Source organism: Centroberyx affinis, unplaced genomic scaffold, assembly GCF_046629955.1.
Source record: "Centroberyx affinis isolate AG114_WGS23_722 - 3 ecotype Tasmania unplaced genomic scaffold, CSIRO-AGI_Caff_v1 ptg000024l_1, whole genome shotgun sequence".
Taxonomy (NCBI): Eukaryota; Metazoa; Chordata; class Actinopteri; order Beryciformes; family Berycidae; genus Centroberyx; species Centroberyx affinis.
In genome coordinates this window covers 325,165-346,367 of record NW_027278738.1, presented here as the reverse complement: position 1 = coordinate 346,367, position 21,203 = coordinate 325,165, and the positions used below count along the sequence as shown (strand labels likewise).

The 21,203-nt window shown below is 45.5% G+C and overlaps 1 protein-coding gene across 1 annotated transcript; it reads left to right on the top strand.

The window, feature by feature from the left end:
- The first annotated feature begins 2,481 nt into the window (after positions 1-2,481).
- Positions 2,482-20,357, top strand: lima1a (LIM domain and actin binding 1a). Its single transcript, XM_071512502.1, has 11 exons — positions 2,482-2,644; positions 4,044-4,234; positions 5,754-5,799; positions 8,388-8,846; positions 15,019-15,088; positions 16,574-16,668; positions 16,905-16,970; positions 17,271-17,322; positions 17,563-17,630; positions 17,740-17,873; positions 18,002-20,357. The coding sequence occupies exons 2-11, from the start codon at positions 4,110-4,112 to the stop codon at positions 19,116-19,118; spliced, it is 2,232 nt and encodes a 743-aa protein (XP_071368603.1). The 5' UTR covers positions 2,482-2,644; positions 4,044-4,109; the 3' UTR covers positions 19,119-20,357.
- The last annotated feature ends 846 nt before the right edge of the window (positions 20,358-21,203 follow it).

Here is a 21,203-nt window from a genome sequence, read left to right as displayed (position 1 = left end):
GTCGCGTTTGAAGCCGTTGTATAATATCCAATAAACTCACTGTGACCGCACAACATTTAATTGAGATAGTAATGCGCTGACCGAAAATCACCGCTCATACCATCTCTATTTGGCTACTGTTCAGGACTATATTGCTAGGCGGAAGAACACATTTAAATAATTAAGTTGTTATTGATTAAAACCTACCTCAAATGAACGATTTTGGTGTGTCGCTGCAGCCTAAAACAGCTGGTCTGAGATCAGTGTGCACCGCCTGCCTCGAGCGACTCAACTTTTTCACAACTTCATCGCTGCCCTAAGCGTCGGCCCGGCCCGAAGACACCCCAGGTGAACTGGTGTGAGTATGAGCATTTATGAAATAAGAAAGCGCAAGGTAGACAGCTGTGAGGCAAGTCACATCAGGAAAGTGTGCAAACGAAAGACGTCATGAGAGTTTTACCGGCCCGGCTTGCCGAGACAAGAGGATGAGTCAGTATTCACCTGCTGTGCACCTTGTCTCATACTGTCTGGTCGGACAGCCTGTCTGCAGGTTGCTCACTCCTTAAACAGCTAACAATTATGGTGATTTTTCGTCTCGGCAGAGCATATTTACTGTATAGTAGCCGACCAGTGAGGTTGCCTTATCTATTTGGCTAGTAATATATGTTTCATCTTAAGAAGTAGGCCCACTGTATGTATTTATCTCTGTTTTTGTTTGTTCATTCACGTATTCACTTATTTGGCTATATAGGCTACAGTACAGACTGGATATTACAAAAGTCCTTTTCAACAAAGATTAGCATTGGTGGGCGTCTGTCTGCCTGCCTGTATCTACTTCTGAGCCTTATCTTCCTCTGTCTAAACTTTACTTGTCATTCTCTTTCACAAAACTGCTGTTTCCCCTTATATTTTAACAGAGGGGCATCCATCACGGTTGTTAGCAGAAATCATTGGAGTAGGTTTGTGTATTTATTGAGTTGACTCCTAGGTTCAGGCCACATCATCACCCTTGTCTTACTGTTCCCTGATCCTTGTATCCATTCAGCAGTTTTTTATAAATGGATGAGTGGGTGCTTATGAGTATGGGACAGGTTTCATCCTTTCTCTTTCAAAATGACACCATGAGTCACAACACAGACAGTGATCTGTGCTGCTGATTTCATATTTGAGACAGTGCCTGGAAGAGCGTGCCTGTGCTTGCATTAAGGCATGTGTGTGTATTTATCCGTTTAGTTCATTGTCGAGCCTAGAGCCAACTGAATGGCACATAGCCGGGCCATGTAGGCTAATGGAGGTAATGGGCTTGATGAATTGTGTGTCACTGTGTACAGACACACACCCACGTCTGCCTGACAATGAGGACAGACTTGATTCAACATCTGCTTTTGGCTTCAGTCCTGATGAGGGGGAAAAAAAGAAACGAGAAGGGGACTTTTTTTGTTTTCAGTTTATGGGAAAGCCTTGCCTGCTACACACACACACACACACACACACACACCCTCCAGCCCAGTAGAAAATGAAAGAAACTTCAGCTTTTACTTTCAAATTTAGCAGACATTATAGTGTGTGGCGGGGCGAGCTTTGGGAACAGTGAGGCGAGGTGAGGCCAGCCCCTCGGCTACACCAGGAGAATCACGGCACATCATGTGTTTGGGATTAGACTGACTGACCAAAGGGATGTCACACTGATGGAGCCGAAAGTCTTAGCACCACCACAGAGCTAGAACCAGTCTAACTGTCCCAGAGGGAAACGCTGTGGTTCATAGAACAGAAGAAGAATAAATGTGCTCCTGTCAGCTGGTCATGACAACACTGTATAAACAGGCTGCATGGTGTTTCTCACTGGCTTTTGCTGCAGTCATAAGCCATTGGTGGTAGTTCATTTCAAAATAATGATCAAATACGATTAGGGTGGGAACACTTGGAGTAGCTGAAACACAATGGGTAACCAGACAGCTTAACCAAGGCCTTGTCATTATTTTAATGAAGCGGGCCAATTGTAATCGTGATGATAGAGAAGAGGACTAGTGGAGCTGTGAGTCAGGCCAAAGAGTTCCCCACAAGGCATGTGAGAGGAAAATGAAATAAGGCTTTACAGAGTTATCATCCTCTATGTCTTTTGCAATAAAAACCTCTTATCTGTGTGAGCAGCATCTCCTTCTCCGCTCTGCCTCCCCCTCCTTCCTCTAGTGGAGTCAGTCAGGATTGCGAATTGAGTGAGTCACATCCTCTCTAAAGCCTTGACCTTGTGAGAAAGTGGGCAGCCAGGAGTCTGTAGTTCACTCAGCTTCCAGGAATCCACTGTGGGATTCCCCCCTCCCCCCCTGCTGCTTGTCTGCCATGTTGCTGAACACTAGGCCACAGGCTGCTCGTCTTGCATACCTTCAGGCTGCTCTCCTTCACACAGCAGCAGACGGTGCAGCCGATTGGACGGGAAGAGCTCTTACCTGCCAGGTGGAGGTGAATGCTGCGTGGGTATTGGCTGAGAGGAGTTTAATGGGAGCGGTTGGACTCCTCCCACTTCCCTATCTAGTCAAAAGCGCACCGTCGGAAGCAACAGATTGTTAGGCTACTGAGGAGTGAGAGAAGGAGATAAAGAGCTGGACATCTGAAACAGAAACGAGCACCAGGAAGTAGAACAACTGGGAATAACAGAAATTTACAGGTAGGTGATGTTATTTTAAACAGGATTTGGGGACTCTGTGTTAAAGTTATAGAATATGGTTGAATTTGACTTGCTAATGAGGTAAAATGGCAGCTTAAGCTTGTTGGAATTGTTCAGCATCTTTACCATGAGTAATTTGACATTTCTTTGAAGTTTAAAGATAAGCACCCAGGTAATTTTCCCCTCTTTTAACCTCATGCTAGATTGTAGACTATTTAGTCCTACTGTGTTGGTTGTCATGGTTTTGTAGCTGACCCAAGCCTTTAAAACTTTGCTTTGCATAGGCTACATCAGTTTTACATGCTGTTTTGTTTGTCCTTTGTATCTCAGGAGTCAGGATAGAAGTGGGCTGCATAGTAGCCTGGACAATATGCTGTCCTCCTTCCTTTGTATTTGACCTGGTAGGACACAATGGGACTCCTATGCCCAGTGATGATTTTTAAGATGGGGTGATAGTGGTTGTTGGGCTTTGAAATGTCAGAGGAGAGAGGCTTATCTTGATTTGAGTCCTCTTTGTGCTGCTGTGCGTATCAGGAGAGCATCAGTTCCAAAACTACTCATGGTTGTAGAAATAATGAGCTAGCCCTAATTAGGCCACATCCCACCTGCTGAATGACTAGCCCATGAGTCGGGACCCTGGAGGCTCTGCCGTCACCGGCCCACTCCTCTACCTCATTGTCTAAATCAGCTGGAGCGTGTATAACTCACAGATGACAGTTACTGTATGCTGCTGACGGTGCTGCTGCGTGTGTGTGCTTGCCCCGGCCTCTAGGCTGTGAAGTTACACACTGGGGGAAGAGCGAGGCAGGTAGAGACGTGTGTGTGTGTGTTGTGAAAGTGTGTGTAAGAGCGTTTTTGTGTGATGTAGGCGTATCAGTTGTCTTGTCTGCTGGTAGTCGCCCTCAGGGCTCAGTAAGAGCAGTGTCACAGGGGAAACAGATGGTGAATGGCTGTTACTCACTCTGTTGACTGGCTGACTCAAACACCAGGGTGAGTCCACACTCCACGCTGTAATGGAGACACACAGTAGAAATGTACTGGTCTTAATCTCACAAATAGTATTGATTTCTTGGTGAGGTTTTGACCTATGCAGATGTAAAAGCCTAAGTGGCAGCTAGTGATACAAAGGCTATGTTTGACTGCATGACATGGATGATGCATGCTCATTGATTTAGTGGTAGGGCGGTAACTCTCTGCTGGCTGTGTTTGTCATACAGTCTGAAGATGCTGCCATAAGACACTCAGACAAGCTTGGGGGAAATCTTCCTGGTTTTTGAGCAGCCAAACAGGAGTGGTAAACAGAATCACACTATTCCCATCTGTACTACTACTTTTGTTTGTTGTCATTTGGCTAAATATGTTCCTCGGTTTTGTCCCCCCCCCCCCCCCCTCCTCTCAGAGCTGCGGAGCGTATTCCTGCCAAGTGGACGGACAGACAGATTGACTTCTCAGACAGACAACAAAGATGGCTTCCGTCGCTCCATTCAGCCGCAGGCAGTGGGCGTCCCAGTCGCTGAGGGTCACCGCCAAGGAGCTGTCCATCGTCTCTGCCAGGGGTAAAAACAATGCCATCGCAGAGCGCTTCTCTAAGTAAGAATCAATCTCCCTTTCTCGCCTTATCTCTCTCTCTCTCTGGCTCTTTCTCTCTCTCTGGCTCCGGCCATCAGTTTAATAATTTACCAGCAGCCAGTCGACAGATTAGACACTGTCTGTTTTATGTCTTCTCTCCCAGTTACCTCTTTTTTTTATGATCTGAAATGAGGCCATGGGTCTCCCTCACAACAGTTTCTTGTCACTCAGCTGTTTTCAGCTTCCTCTTTTCTGTAGAGCTCTGTTCATCCATAACATCAGCCCTAACCAGTTACTCCAGTTAGGCTAATTTGCCAGTTGTGGTATACAGACTTGCATTTTACTGAGTAAAACGTAGGTGAATTTCTTATGAAAGCACCTCAGCTCTGCGGGCTTCCCCTTACCTGTTACCACGAGGTGTCAAGTTACTAATTTTGTGAATTGAAAAGATGGTTGCATGCCAGGAAGTTTCCTCTGTGCATTTACTCCGTCTGCCCACTAGGAGCTAGTACTGTTCTGTCTGTGTGTAGGGAGTAGATGTTTCCCCAAGGACAGTGGGCAGTTCACCAGTATTTTTATTAGTGTCTGAAGTACAGTGAAGGAAAGTAATGAAAGGTACTTAGGTATACCGATATTTTGATATTTAAGCTGTCAATAGCCAGTATTTGTGCCGGTATTCAATATCTTTAAATGTAACCATTTTCATGACAAAAAATTACAAGAATTTAGTGTTTCCCCCAGAATATTACTCTTGCCAGGGTAGAAAAGCCTCTGAAAGCATTTAGATCATCATGGGACACTAAAACTCTGAAACCCAGATTAATGAAAGTATTTTTGGGGGGGTTGGCAGCTCCTTGTGGCAGGGTCTGGGATACATTAGGCCTTTATATTAAGAAGTAATTACAAAAAAGCACAATTAAATATATGAAATATGCTCAGAAAATCAAATTTCATTGTAGGTTTTACAGAGTGTTTTTATGCAGCTGTGGTCAGGGAGGAACCTCCATCATATATACGATATACGATACTAACTGGCCAATATCCCATATTTCATAAAGGCCAATATCGGCCTGATATAAACTGATATATCGGTCTAACCCTAGATTTGATCCCATAAAATCTCAATACATGGACTGTTTCCCAGGCAAACGTGATTGAACCACAGGAATGCCTGTGGGTGACGGTTTGAGAGAGAGGTCTATTCTTGACGCCATGTTTGATTAAGACTAAATCTAGTTTGCCTTCAGTTTAGAAACAGAGGTGGACAAAAGTTGAATCTTAAGGATCTCTTCTATTTGCCACGTCCACTTCCTTTGTCTCCTCTGCAAAACGTAATGTGGGCTGTAGATTTTCCATCTAGATTCTTCAAATCATGTTTCAGGAAGAACGCAGGGAGATTTAAAGGTCATTCATGGGTGTATCTTAGGGCAAGGCAAGACCAGATGCTTTTGTCTCTTACTTTGTCACGGTTTGTCATGGTCACACAAATATTAATGGCCTGCCATTCACTCTCTTTCTCCCAATTTGTCTTTCTCCTCAGGTACCAGATGGCAGCAGAGGAGGGCAACGCAGAGAAGAGAAAAACGGTACTTACCAGATTCAATATGAAACACACACACACACACACACACGCACTTCCCCGTACTGCTGCCTCTTTATCCCTTGCTCCCTCTCTCTCTTACACAGGTACACACACACACAAACAGTTGCTAGCTTCCCTGCCACGCCTGTTTGTCCACATGTTGCACTTGAAGACTAGGAAAGCTTTAATCCTTATTTAGAGACTTTAATCTGAAGGTAATACGTTGAACATAGAGCAGCAGCTCCGCATGCATCCCTGGTCAAAGTAGGTGAGCCATATTGGCATCTCCTGCCTTGTATCAATGGTGACAAGACGCCTCCGTCCCGCTTGATCTGTGCGGGTAGTCCTGTTAGTGCTGGCCTAGAGGACAGTGTGTCTGTCTTGATAGAGCACAGCAGGGAGTGGACAGGGGTCAGAGAGCGTCTTTACTATCTCAGGTAGGTGTGTCGCCTGTGGAAAGCATACACTGAATGTACAAAATATCAGCCTTCCTGATACTGAGTTGCAGCCGTTTTTTATACAATCCACATTTCAGTTGTCTCAAATCTTTCTGTAACTCATCTGCTTCTCTTCATCTGCATCTCCTCCTTTGAGATTGGTATAGATTTAATAAGGGAAATCAATAAGATATAATGGCTTTAGCTGGATTCACCTCATCAGTGTACTTCATGAAAATAATGATGTAATATTTTGTACATTCAGTGTATACTCGTGGGCTTCTGTGACGAGATATATATATATATATATATATATATATATATATATATATATATATATATATATATATATATATATATATATATATATATATATATATATATGTGTGTGTATGTATTTACATGCAGCTTTTTACATGGAGGTGTTTTTGACAAAGCAAAGAAATGGATTGGATCTGAATGTTAGTGGGTCAATTTGAGTAAAAAAAAAAAATCTGTTGTCACTGCAGCAAATTAATGAATGCCTTGGAGAAAAGGTGAAAAAGAGAGACAGAGGGTTTAGGAGAGGAGAGAGGTAGCCAGAGGTGGGGCTCCACCTCCTCTTACCTCTTAAAGTAATATCAGAGATGAGGACTAGTCCATAGGGCTCATCAGGAATATTATTTATGCTTTTGTATTAGTCACTGTTTAGTTCTATGTGAATGTAGTTTGAGAATCAGGTACTTTTCTTCACTGTTTAAGCTTCCAGCGCTCTCTCTCTCATTTACCTTTTTCTCATTTCCTGGACTTTATTTTCCCCCCTTCCCTCACTGACTTTCTCTGTTTCTGATTTTCTCTCCCTCCCTCCCCCATGCCTCCTTCACTCCCTCTGTTTCCTTCCCTCCTTCCTTCTGTGTGTTTCTCTGTGGTGTAGGGGGTTGGCTAGTTCCTTCATGCTGCCCTGATCACTTCTCAAGGCTCGCACATCTGGGACAGCTTGTAGCATTTCCAGCCGGCCAGCAGACACACACACACACACGCACACACACACGCTCACACACGTACTTCGCCAACTGGACGGCCAGGTCATCAGCCCCTCTCCTCTCAGGTTTTTACACGTTTCTTTGGCAAAAAGAAGCTCTTTTGTTTAGTTCTTTCTGTTCTCTCTCTATCCAAGAGAGCTTGGTTTATAGAAGTGCATGCTGACTGGCTTTGTCTTTGTTTCTTGTGCAGTTATTTGTATTTCTGTCTGCTCTGCTCTCTATTCTGTCTTTTTTCACCCTCACATTTTTTAAAGTGCTGTGAGTTTACTTGAATGTTAACCTGTAGTTTAAGTTGTGTGCGGACAGAGTTATATTTAGTCTGTTAGTGTTTTTTAGCTTCATTCAGCAGTTGATGGAGGATCAAGTGGCAAACTAATTAATTGAGCAAACTAAGAACAGATTCAAAGACTGGCTAGCATCCAAAAGCCTTAGAAATAGTTAGTCATCATATTTTCAGCACATGTGTGACTGTGACTGGGTGTGACGATGTGAGTTACAGTGTGACTTATCTGTTATCTACACTGCTCTGGTTGAGTAATGGTGCATCCAAACTCTGTTTAAAGTGCATGTCTACTCATGTCAATTCTTACCAACAGTTCATATACATCTGCATGTCATTTGCATAGTAGACGTCAGACCTTCGCAAATATTTCTTAAGGTTGGTTTTATCCTCCTCAGGCACCAGATGAGTAGTGTTTCCCATCTACAGCAATACAGTTGAGATGGGAGAGGAAAGGCGATTTGTGTACTTTCTGTGACAGCACTGACAACTTGGCATCTGCCATCAATGTGGAATTATCTCAATTGTCCCGATGTGTAAATCCCATCCATCTGCTATTCCATGGAGGCTAAAACAAATGCTGATTATTATTTGCAAATACAGCTCAGTGCAGGTCTGGTTGAAAAAACAGGAGGACATAATAATGGATTTATCAGTCTGAACTCCATATTTCTTAAATGATTGATCCTGACACAAAATGGGTCACAGGTCTTTGTCTTGTTGGTCTTCAACATGATGAGTATTAGTAGTGTGTGTTTTAATGAGCCGGGACCCAGGGTGAGGTGCTCAGTTTGGGTCCCAGGCTGAAGAGGAACCATTGGTCTAAATAACTGAGTGCCTATTTTCTCTCTAGGTAGCGGAACCCTTGCCCCCGACTCTGCGAACCGGGAATCTGAGTGTTTTAAAGAAACGCTGGGAGCAGCAGCAGCAGCAGCCGTCCGGCCACAGAGCCCAGCCTCAGGCCGCACCCTGCAGCTCCGCCGCACCTCAGACCCGCACCAGTCACTCAGCAGGTCCCAAACCACAGATCGAGACCCAGGCTCACACCCCGAAATCTACCAGCTGCTCTCAGGACCAGGATATCCAGACCAGGGACCAAAGGCAGTCTGAGCGCGAGACAGAGGCTCACTCCCAGACCGCTGAATCTAGACCCTCCTTCAGCTCCGAGGAACCAGACATGGAGAAGAAGCCCAGGAGAGATTCAGAGAGGCAAGAGGGAGCAGCGGCTGAAGTGCCCGCCTCCGAGAAGCCCAACGTTCCCCTCAATAGCCTCAAGATGATGTTCGAGAAGGGGGAGAACCTGACCGACAAGGCAAGTCCAGTGCAGTGACCATCAGGCTTATTGTACATGTGTGGAAAGATGATGAGCAGGATCAAGTGTTTCTGTTAGAACTGATCAGGCGTGTTTTTCATGTGCTTGACTTCCGCTGGTTTACGCTGCTCCAATTTTAATATTTCACGATGAACAGAGTCACCTTAAAGTTAATGAGGTGTGGGTGAAGACTGAAGACTCTAATGCTTGATATATCCAGTTCAAACAGAAGAGGTTTCATGATGAGTTTTAGTTCCGCTTGGTCTTCAAGGAGACAGATCCCCCCCCCCAGTGTGGTCATGCTTCTAGTCATATGGTGCTGCCTCGCCTCACTATCCCTCATCTCAACACACACACATGCACACACACACACACACTCAGCTGACTTAATACTTGCACATCTTCTCAGCCAAGTATCAGTAACTGGAACTTCATGCTCCCCAGGCAGCTAATTGATATTTGTCGAACACAGAAGTGGATGAGCCGGATGTCCAGTCATTTCTTCAAGGCACGTAAAATGTAAAGTGGTCATACTTGTGGTCATACTTGGGGTGTGACATGTGAACAGCCATGCTGTGTTTCCTCAACACAGAGCGTTCATTTACTGATGACGGGGAGTGAAGATAAGAAGTCATTATGAGACTTTAAGAAGCATAGCGACACTTTAGTTCTGCTTTTGAAATAAACGTTTACAAAACACCACTGACCTAGTATCAGTAGGACGCACATCCGTACTGCCTGGCCTTAAGCTAGCCCCCCATCACATTTGTTTCAGATCTTAGTGGTATTGGTACTATTTTTCCCCAATGCAGTATGCATGGAGCCGAATATCAGCAACACAGGCATCAAATCTCTTATTCTTTCAGCTGTACTCCCCTGAAGGGAGCAAAGACAAAGACATCAGAAAGCAAACATGGTTGACTCTCCTTGAATATCAATGTTAATTTCATTTGCCGTGTTTGTTTGAGAATCTGCCTGAGTAGATGCTGTGAGAGCAGGATGTGAGCGGTCTCATTTGAGAGCTTAGTGACCAGACAACACCTCAGCTCCACCCTCGTAAACACGAGCCAGAGCCAATTCCCCAGACGAAGAGCCGCTCCTCTCACTGTGAGGAATTCCTGCTTATTCATCACTGTGAATCTTTTATCTAACAAGGAGAAACACGTTTTTTTTCTGTAAAGGCCACCGAAAGAACAGGATCAGGCTTTACCATCACCAGAGAGCTGTTGATCTTTAAATCACGGATGATTTTTGTTGAGATTTCAAGTGATCCAAGACCAACAAAGGAGTGGTTCTTGGCAGAGAAAGACCTCAGAAAACATGGAAATGTGCTTAGCGCTGCGTTGTTAAAAAAAACCCCCAAAACATCCTTTTCCCACTCCTTTCAACTCATCACTGCCCTCCCATGTAGGCTTTTGAAAGTGAGATGAAGGAACGCTACAGGAAAGTGGAGGGATTTGGGACTAGATTATTGCATGCTGCACTGTTGCGTTACCCCAAGAGGAATTGTTTGAGGAGAGTCCTGAGTACTATATACAAGATCTCAGTACTATAGATGCAGTGTGGAGGGACTTGTACAATGGCCTCCACTGTATAGCCAAACCCTCTGCTTCTCTTTGTTGAGCCCCCCTCCGGAGGGCAGATGATGTAATGGTGCGGGCTGGGAGGCTCATGACTGCAGACAGCTGATCCACACTGTGAGCCTCCTCAGACAACCGTCTCCCCTAAGGCCATCAAAGATAGACCCCTCTCTTTTCCTCTCCTCTCTTCCCTCCTCCTCTCATCAATCATCTTCCTTGTCCCCTTTCTCCCCTTCTGTCCTCCGTTCGTTCCCTTCCCTTCCCTCCCCCATTTCTCCCCCCCCCCCCCATTCTCCGCCCACTTGTCTCTCTCCCCCCTCCCTCCCCGTCCTACACATCATCAAAGACCTCGTCCTCCGCTCTCTCCTCTTTTCTTTTTTGCCCCCCTCCTCTCACTTCCCATCCCTTCTCCATTCCCAGGGGGGAAACTCATGCAGTCATGAGGCAGACGTGCTCTGAAATTAATTGACCCCAACCCCGCTTGCCCAGCCCCTCCTGTCTCCATCCTAACCCCCCCCCCCCCACAACCCCTGTTCCAGCCCAGCCCCACCCATCCTCCTCCTCCTCTCCCTCCACTCCCTCCCTCCCTTCCTCCCACAGCCACCTCCTCCACCAGCTGCTCCTCCTCTGCCCTCCCCTCCCAAACAGTTCCACCCTGTACGCCTGCCGCTCTATTGAGGCTGCTGAACCGTGACACAGTAAACCGCGACACCCCCCCCCCCCTTTTCAATCCCTAACACCACGCACATACATACACACACACACACACACACGTAAGGCACACTTGGCCTCCCCCTCTCTCTAGCCATGTCATCATCCCCACCTTCATCCGGCCACACCCCCTCAAAACCAGCCCCCCTTGAACACCTGCTCCCTATCGCCCTCCCTCTCCAGCCACACACACACACACACACCCACACACCCTACACTTCCTCCTCCTCCCCTAAACCATATCCAGAGGCCCTGCCCCATATCTCCTCTCTCCCTCTCTCTCAGAAGCCAGATTGGGCTCCACACTCCATCTCTCTCATAGCTGTAACCCGGACCTGATTGTGTACAATTGAGTTAGTGTTGGATTAACTGACTGAACAGAGTGAACTCCCTCGATGAGATCTCTGCGCTGACTCTCCGTCCCTCGCGGCTCTTCTTCTCCTCCTCCTCCGTCCTCTTCTTCACGAGAGGTAGCTATGGCGCTCAGTTTCAGTTGGATGTCCATATGGTGTTAGCCGGTCTCTTTGTTTTGCCTCTGAACAGGCTCCTCTTTGACTGAGACCAGTTTTATAGCCGCTGGCCCGAGGCACTCTCACTTTTACTCTTTCTGTTTTTGTTGACTTCCTTGTCGGATTAGAATGTTTTCCTTGAGGCTGAATGAGGTCTTTTGATGCCACGGCTGCACACTGACTGACTGACTTGTGTTGGAGCAAAGTACCTGTAATGAAAATGGCTTCTCAAAGGTTATTGGGCTAACTTTGTCAGTGGCCGCTTTCAACTGTGGCAGCTCACTTTGAACAGTGCTATTGTGTAGCTTGGGCTAGTTGTATTGCAGGGTTTAAAAGGCCATTAGGCTCTTAAAGGCTATTGACTTACGCTGTAGGTGCACACACAGGTCAAAGGCTGCCTTCCCCTTCTGTCTTTTGTTTTGGAGAGGCCTAATGTAAGATCAGGGTATTGTCATTGGGTAGGGTGTGTGTGTGTGTGTGTGCTAGGTGGGCTGAGGGAGAGGGTGGGGTCATGGGAGAGGGGGGAGAGGGGGGGGTAGCAGTGGTGGGACTGCAAGTCAGTCTGTCAGACTGTATGAGAGCTTTAATAGTATCAGGATTAGTGGCAGATTCTTTGTCTAGCCCGCTGATCCAGCCTCCTGAGACCCAGCCTGAGCTTGTACAGCCCGGCTGCTTGTTTACAACCTACTGACCCCCCTACACACACACACACACACACACACACACACACACACACACACACACACACACACACACACACACACACACACAGATGAGCCTCTACCAGTCTCAAAAACCCCCCCCCCAACCCTTCACCTCCGGTTTTTGGACGATAATCCACCCTTGGGGATAGATCCATTATTATGATGATGATGGTTTTTGGAGTCTCTTTTTGTGGTGATTTGTCTCCTTTCTGTAATGCCAGGCATTAGTGGCCACATGTCCCCTCGTGCTCCCCACTGTGAGTGTGCGTTTCAGCGCCTGCATGCATTTATCAACTTGCATAAGTGTGTGTGTTATTGCACACGTGCGACTGTACATGTTTGCAGGCTTATATGTTCAACTGTGTCCTCACTCCGACTCTGGTCCACACGGTTTGGCACAGATCCAGCCTCAGATGACTCAGATGACTCACCCAGTCTCACCCTGCTCACCTGTTTCAACCTGTAACCTCTACATTACACTCTTCAGACAAGCTGGTTCAGAGAGGTGGTGATGAAATGGGTTGAGTCATTCATTTTACTTCATGTGGGTTTTTTTTTGTATGACTTCATGTGGGGCTTTTTGTATGACAACATTATACAAACAAACAGCAGCTCCGGGGGAGATGAAGGCATGCGTTTGGAGATGAAGCTTAAAATAAGACAAAAGTAACACAAAAAAGTGAAGGACTGCACAAGTCCTAGCCCTATTTCCGGTATAGTCTCTTGGTGTTTAGAGAGAGGGAGAAGCTTGGCAAGAGCATGGACAAGAATGGCATTTTCAGTGTTCAACTACAGTTTTTAAATTAGGATACCAAAAAATTATTTTGTAAATGCATACAAACAATAATACTTACTGACACCAATACAAAGTTGTCACAATTGACTAGTCATATGTATCCTATAGGGCCATATTTCTTAAACTTGGGGTTGAGGCCCAAAATGACTGGTGTGTGTCGGGATCTTACATAATGAGCAATGATATATTTTCATTAGGGCAAAGAAAGAAGAAAAAATTGAGTTAAATATTGTTATATAAATGTAGTCTAGTCCACCGCACTCAAGGAGAAGCCAGACAAACCATAATTGATAACATTACTTTAACGGGTTTGGACTAGACTGCATTTGTTACATTGTGTTTCCAGCCACTGCCGGCACCTTGGAGTGTTTGAGCCAGTGCTGTGCGCAGAGCGTTGTAGATTTAAATATTATGTATAGCTTTTAAATATAGTTAAATACAGTCAGTTTAAATATAGTAAAATAGAGTGTTGAGTGTAGTTTAGAATAGCTAAGTACACTTGTGTAATAGTTCTAGGGAGTACTTTTATGTATAGTTTGAAAGTAAAAATGTTTTGTAAGCGATAACTGATGCACATTGAGTTGTTTGAGCCGTACATTTTCGGTGTGCTAGACCTGTATTCTCTTACATCTACAACCGCTTTAATTTTTGTTGTGAAAGCCGCCTTCAATCCCATCCTCACCGGCATTTAAAAAGGCTCAACAGATGACTGAGGGCAAGGCCCCACAGCCCGATCAGGCAGCCGAGCCAAGGACAAGCTGGCCTAGTGTCGGCCGCCCCTCAGGCTGGTACAGTAGGTGCCTCTGAATGTGAAGGGTGCCCAGAACCTAAATTACAGGTCAGGTCAGGTCAGGATGTATCGGGGGGGGGGGGGGGGGATCTGTCGAACAGGTGCAGGAGCCGAGATCAAGGCCGCTCAGATGTGGCTCTCGCTCGTTGTGGCTTGCTGTTTAGACTGTGGGCCAAGTACAAAGTGTCATGTTCTGTGTGACCTATTGTTAAATCTCTGCCCTAAGTGACTGGAGGAGTGCAGTGTGTGCCCTCACGTTGTGAGGAGCCAGTACATCCATTGGCAGGACCATCTGTTGGAGACCTTCACCAGATCACCAAATGATTTGGTTTTACCATTGGGACACTCCTCTCAGAAGAGATCTGAGGGTACTTTTTTGATTATGACAGTTGCTCTCAGCCTTGTACCCAAATTCGGTAAACTTCGGTAAACCCATTTAAGCTCCTGACCCGTAGTTTCAGAAGAAGAAAGAAGAAGAAACGCTGGTTTAAACAATAGCAAAGTGTCTTCATTTTTAATCCTTTCTGCTATATAAGTGGCAGCTCTAAATTGCAGCAAAGAACTGTGATAGCAGGTGATCAGTGTAGTGTGTGTGTGTGTGTGTGTGTATATGTGTGTGTGTGTGTGTGTGTCTCTCCTGGCTGGCTGCTGTGGACAGACGGGGTGTCTGTCTCAGGCTCCGTCTCTCTGAGCTCATAAGGGGATTAAAGTGGGCTGGACTGGACAAACACACCCCGCTCTTTCCCTCTCTGATTCTCTCTCTCTCATTTCCTCTCTTTCTTTCTCTCTCTCTCTCTCTCTCATTCCCTCTTTTCTCGTTGCATTCCCCTCATCAACCCCCTCTTTTGATCTTGCTGATGGGCATCACTGCCTCCTGCCTGTTTGCGCTGCCGGCTGAAACATGTGAGCGTCATATGGTTGTGTGTTGATGAGCTTTTGTGCGTGTGTGTGTGTGTGTGTGTTTTGGCCATGCAGGACCCATCGAGGCTGATATTTGAATGTGTGCTTTGATTACTGATTCGTCTGTATATATGTTCATGTGTTCTACAGCTCTGACCGGCTGTGTTTGTGTGTTTGTACAGGTGTCCAGAGAGCAGACTAGGAGTGGAGAAAACGGCGGTAATACTGCCAACATGGACCAGCTACTAGGAGGTACACACACACATACACGCAGATAAGAAACAGAGGGCTTCATGCCATTAATCCTGAATGAATTAACAATTAGGGTTCAACCAGCATGGATTTCTGAAGGCCAATGCCAATATTTTGGGACGGAAGCTGCCAAAGACGATATTTTGTTCCAATATTCAGTATCTTTAAATGCAGGTTTTACAGACTGCCACCGCTGAAGCTGTTGAGTAAAATCATATCTTCACCTCCATTATATCCGCGAGAGATGACACTGACAGGCCAATATCCAATTTTTATTAAAAGGCCAATATTGGGCCGATATATCGATCTAAATCTATTAATAATGCAAATTTGCATAAAAGTTGCATGTATTGTATACTATTACTATATTATGCAATAGTAAAGCATTAAAATGTAGTCTTGTATACTAATAATAGCACATTATTATAAATAATATAATAATGATGATGTGGGCCCTCTCTTTCTCTCTCTCTCTGTCCTTCCTTTTCTCTTTCTCTTTCTCTCTTTTAAATCTCAATGGTACTTATCTAATTAAATAAAGGTTAAATACAAATAATTAGAAAATAGGGTTAAGTATGTTGAATATGTCTGTTTTTAATATATAAAGGAGCTTTACAAAATGCTGATTATAAAAACAAATATCGGAAAACCTTCAAAAACTGTGAATGGCTCTCATGGTCACAAATGTAGGAAGCCTCGGTTCAAGTCGTCTCACATGCACATCCAGCATTGTTCTGTGGGCCTGTGGCCAGATTCAATCAGCTACAAACAATGTCCTCCAAAAACGTTGAGTGTTGTCGTGCTGCTTCCCCTGGATGGATTACATCCTGTGGGGGGGTTAAATGCCCTGAAGTGACGACTGTAGCCCGGCCAGAACCACTGCGATCAGCAGACGGATTCAGAGAGCACAGGAAGAGACGAACCCCGTTTCCCCCGGACCGCGGCGGACTCCTGACCTCCTGTTCCCCTCCCCAGCCCGGCTGACTCACCAGCACATTCTGCACCCGGTCTGAACTGGGCTGGGCTGACAAAAATAATACTGAGCACCAACAAAAATAATGCTGAAGACCAAATATCACTAGAATTCACTGGCAAGCAAAACATGAAGTTCACCAAAAGTTGACAACAATTAGTGGACTCCTCCTCGTCTCCTTGTTGATGAATTGAAAAAAAACAACAACCCTGATGCAGATCGTGCACAATCCCGCGGCGCATTTGTGGTTTTGCAAACTACAGCTAGCAAGGACAAACTATTTCAAAACAGATTGTGAAAGTACAAATTTCAGCCATAATCCATATCAGACAGGGTTAACTGTGATCAAAAAGCGCTATTGTACCTTTTGGTAAATAAGATATGTGTTTCCTAAAGTATACTACACATCCAAAAAGAAGAACTTACATTTTTACGAGCAAACTTTTGATTCCCTTTTGATATTTATTAGACATCACCTTGTCAACATTGTGTGTGTCTGTGTGTTGTGTCAGATGGAAGTCTTGCAGACTCCACTCCTCTTCGGGACAGGATGGCCCTCTACCAAGCTGCCGTCTCCAAACAGGAAGTCCTTTCCACCTCAGTCAGTGTGAGTACTCCAGTAATCCTTCCTCTAGTCCGTTTCAGCGGCTGCTAAACATTTTCTGCAGACAATGTTATACGCAGTTTTAACCTACTATTCTATGTGCCTCCATTAATTTACTCAGCCCAACTGATATTCCAGGGCACTAGAGAAGGTTTTTGTAGCATATCTAAGACCAAGTTCAAGTCGGCGTGTGTGCTGTGTATCTTCACCAACAGCTGTGTGTCTCTTGTCCCTCACAGAGCGATCAGCTGGACAGTTACTGTGGAAAGCAGAAGGAGAACGTTCCTCCATGCACTGTGGACATGGTGAGGATTCTGGTTTTAACAAACAGAACTGCATGTGTGGGCTAAGGACTGTGCTTTATTGTCAAATGCCTTCAATTTCTGTTGACTTTCAAAATATGTGATAGTTTGCGACGGTGCATCAGTTTGTTTAGGAGTATGTTTGTTTCTGTTGTACACAAATGCATGGTGGTGTATGTATACCATGTCTTGTTAGCCCACGTGTGCGCCTAGAGTGCATGCCACTTGAACAAAAATGAATAAATTAACTCATTGGTTATGTTGTTCTCCACCTCCTCTCCTGTCATGTTCCTCTGGCTCCAGGGTCCGGACTCTGAACCCAACAGCAGGAAAGGTTCTACCTCAGAGAGCAATGGTAATTTACCCTCCATGTCTTCATCCTACTCTGCATGAAGACTCTGTTCTTCAATTACTGTATCAGTCCCAGGCCTGGAAGATTGAGATATGACAAGCACTAAGTGTTCATTAGAGTGGATCTAGCGGACCATGTGCAAATGTCAAGAACTCAACTTGTATTAAAAGTGTGTAAAATGGCTCCCTCTAGTGTTCAGAGTGTGTCACAGCCTGTTCTCATACCAGTCATTTCCTAATCCAGCAGGCTCCAGCACTGGAACCCCGGTGTCGTCCATTCAGAAAGACTCTTCTCAGCCCAAGACCACCAGGGTGAATCCTCATGGGTCCACACACACACCTTCACAGAACAGAATCACACACACACACACACGATGCATGTATGTTTATGTGTACAAATGAATTTACTGTGTGTGTGCAGAACTTCCGCCTGCCGGTGAGGGAGACCTGTGTGTCGTGTCTGAAGACTGTTTATCCTCTGGAGAAGCTGGTGGCCAACCAGCAGGTGTACCACAACACCTGCTTCCGCTGCTCACACTGCAACACCAAGCTCAGGTGAGGGGAAACACACACACACACACACACACAAATTGCTAAGGGAGACAAAAGCAGTGGGCTAGGTGAATTCAAAAACCAATGAGATGAACCAAATGCATCTTCCTTTGTCTCCCCCTGCTGGTTAGTTTGGGAAGCTACGCCTCCCTGCACAACAACGTCTACTGCAAGCCCCACTTCTGCCAGCTCTTCAAGGCCAAGGGAAACTACGACGAGGGCTTCGGCCACCGGCCCCACAAGGAGCTGTGGGAGACCAAAGGCGAGGGCGGCGAAACCTCACCGCAGGCCAAGACTCAGACCAAGCCAAATATCCAGACCCCGCCCCCGGCCTCAGACCTGTCAAGCCCCAGCGTGGAGGAGTCCCCACTGGCTAAAGTCAACGTCCTGACGGCTACTATGGAGACTCTGGGCCAGGGATCGGCGGAGAAGGCCGACCGACCCACCGAGACCCGCAGGCTGAAGATCTCCTGGCCGCCGCGGAGCGAGACGGACGACGGGACCGGTCGCACCGGAGCCACCCCAGAAGGAGGCGCCGCCGGCAGGCCCGTCCGAGCCAAGTGGCCCCCGGAGGAAGACTCCCCCTCCTCGTCCCCCGACCAGAGCCCCGAGGCCAGCGAACTGTCCAGCCTGCGCCGCAGCTCCTCCCTGAAGGAGCGCAGCCGGCCCTTCACGTTGGCCGTCCAACCCGGCGCCGATCCCGCTCCCGAGGCCGGACGACAGAGCCCGCCCCCACCTTCTGATTCGCAGGCTATGGAGGACGGAGAGGCCAGCCCCGAGCCCACCAGCATGGAGCTGCAGCCCGGCGGCCGGTCGCCAGACAGCCGCACGCCCACCGAAGACAGCTGCGTGGACGTACACACCAGCTCCGGGGAGGAGGAGGAGGTAGAGATGAAGAACGGAGACGCACCAGACCCTCGCCTCACCCAAGAGGAAGAGCTTGACGACGACTCCCGGGGAGGAGAGGAGGAGCGGATGGAAGAGGAGGAGATGGAGGGAGTGGATGGAGGCGTGACGGAGGAGGAGCTGCCCCCTCTGAAACGGCAGGAGTCTCCCACGGAGCCCACGGCCGTCTCGTCGCCCGAGGGCGAGGCGGAGGCCAGCCGATCGTCACAGGACGTGGGCTTCTGGGACAGCGAGGAGGCAGAGGAGCAGGAGCAGCAACAAGAGCAGGAGGCGCTGACCGTGGAGGAAATGATCAAACGAAACCGACACTATGAGGATGAAGAGGAGGAAGAGGATGTATAAATTGAATAGTCTGTAGTCTGCTATCAGCCAAGATGACAGCCATGAACACTTTAAGGACTGATTGCTATTCCTTCTCTTAGATTTGGATTTTAGATTTGGTTTCTTGTTCTCCTCTCATCTTTAAGACCAGTTTCTGCAGTGTCTGCTGTGCACTCTACTCTGAGCTCTTTATTTGTGCCTCTTTGAACTGTTTAAAACCTTTCTCTACTAAAGTCCATTCTTACAAGTATAGTTTTTTCCTACAAGCTAGATTTTATGAGAATGTCAGAACATAGTTTTTAAATGTACACTATTTAAACTCCTGCCCATTTAATGTTTTGGGTCTTTTTGGGGATGTAAATGTCCAAATTTTATGACTCATTGAATCTCTATTTTATTATCTCTATTTTATTTTTGTCTGTTTGACGACTCTTGTGATCTCCTATTTTCATGGATGCCTCCTAATTTGTCCTTTATTTGAAAAAGAAAAGATTGAAACTGCTACTTATGTTTACTATGTGGTCTTATTTTTATCACCAAGATAAAATCAAGATTTTATCACATCAGCTTTGCAAAGGTTGCAAAGCTGATGTAGCTCTTGCCACAAAATGGCCTCTTAATGGAGTCAATAACAGGAAAGCAAAGAGAAGAAACGTGCTGAGGTCTGTTCTGTTTTGGGGGGGAAAAGCCCAACAGTTGGATCTATTGTTTCAATTTCTCCAACTTCTGTTTGGGTTCGTTTTTGACACCTTGTCTTCAGAAAATACATGTCACTTTCTTTTGACTTTTTTTTTTTTTTTTTTGTATGTACATGTACAACTTAGAAAAATACACATATGCACATTTTGTTCATCATAAAATTAGGACAGCTCACACCACTTTATCTTCCTTTTATGTTACTTTGTTTTCCATGTTGAAAAGAGTTATGATGATGTGTACTGCACCTGAATAATGTACTGTTGATTTTATCAGGGGACCAAATATCCTGGATTGCTACTGTTCGTACAAATAAAGAATTGTTATACACAACATGCTTGGTCCATCTAATTCTGTATCAAACATGGCAGTATGTTCATGTCCAACTTAGTTTTTACATTTCTGCAGCCTGTTGAGATGGAAGAGGAAGTCAGAGGGAGAGCTATTGGGAACATAAGAGTTTCATATCAAATAAGAGATGCACCGTTACAAAAATATTACAGCTACTCTAGCGAAAAAGGTTTCTGGCATTTAATAATAAACTTAACTTTAAGTAATTATCAACCTTGAGCCCTTTATTTACAAAACAGGAACACTTAAGAGGATGTAACTGTGTTTAATTGTGAGAAATGGACATTGTTTAACATTTTCTGAAATTGATATAAAGCGTTTTAAAATTAAACATACACAACTTGGTTACATTATGGAAATCTTTATTGATCATCATACATGTACATTATGGAAATCTTTATTGTTCATCATACATGTACTGACCAAGGCCATAATAGTGCAAGTCAACAAGGCAAGAAATTACTGGAACAGTACTTGGAGTGAGTAAGGTTGGACAAGCTACAAAATTATGACCAGATTTAGCTCTGATTTGGTTGTACCACGTGTGTGTGTGTGTGTGTGTGTGTGTGTGTGTGTGTGTGTGTGTGTATATATATATAGATATATATATATATATATGTGTGTGTGTAAATTGATGTAAATTCCAAGTAAACATTTTTGTAAGTGGCTTTATTGTAATACCCTGAACTTACAAGTATGGCTGAAATGGTCACATGGGTCTCTAATTAGGTAAAAAAAAAAGAAGAAATCTTTGCACTGTCTAGCTGTCCTAATAAGTTTTATAGAGTGACATCTTAAATGTGTTCAGGCTTTGATAACCTGTACTAAAGTCTCAGTCCAGCCCTGCAGGAAAACAATAGATCTTTACTAGTCTCTGTTTTACATTTGTACATCTGTACATGTCCTGTAGACCTACCAAGGTCACGTCTCCACATCTCCATCAATGGCTCCAACACGAATGCATAACGACTACAACAAACATACAATCTCCAGCAGATATGTGTGATCTATTAGTAACCGTGTTGTTATAATTCTAGCATTACTGTCTGCCAAGGATTC

Excerpts from the sequence above, each read along its gene's own strand:
- lima1a (XM_071512502.1), top strand. The coding sequence starts at position 4,110 with ATGGCTTCCGTCGCTCCATTCAGCCGCAGGCAGTGGGCGTCCCAGTCG. Across the intron at positions 17,323-17,562 it reads TTCTACCTCAGAGAGCAATG|CAGGCTCCAGCACTGGAACC; the intron begins GTAATTTACCCT and ends TTCCTAATCCAG. Across the intron at positions 17,874-18,001 it reads CACTGCAACACCAAGCTCAG|TTTGGGAAGCTACGCCTCCC; the intron begins GTGAGGGGAAAC and ends CCTGCTGGTTAG.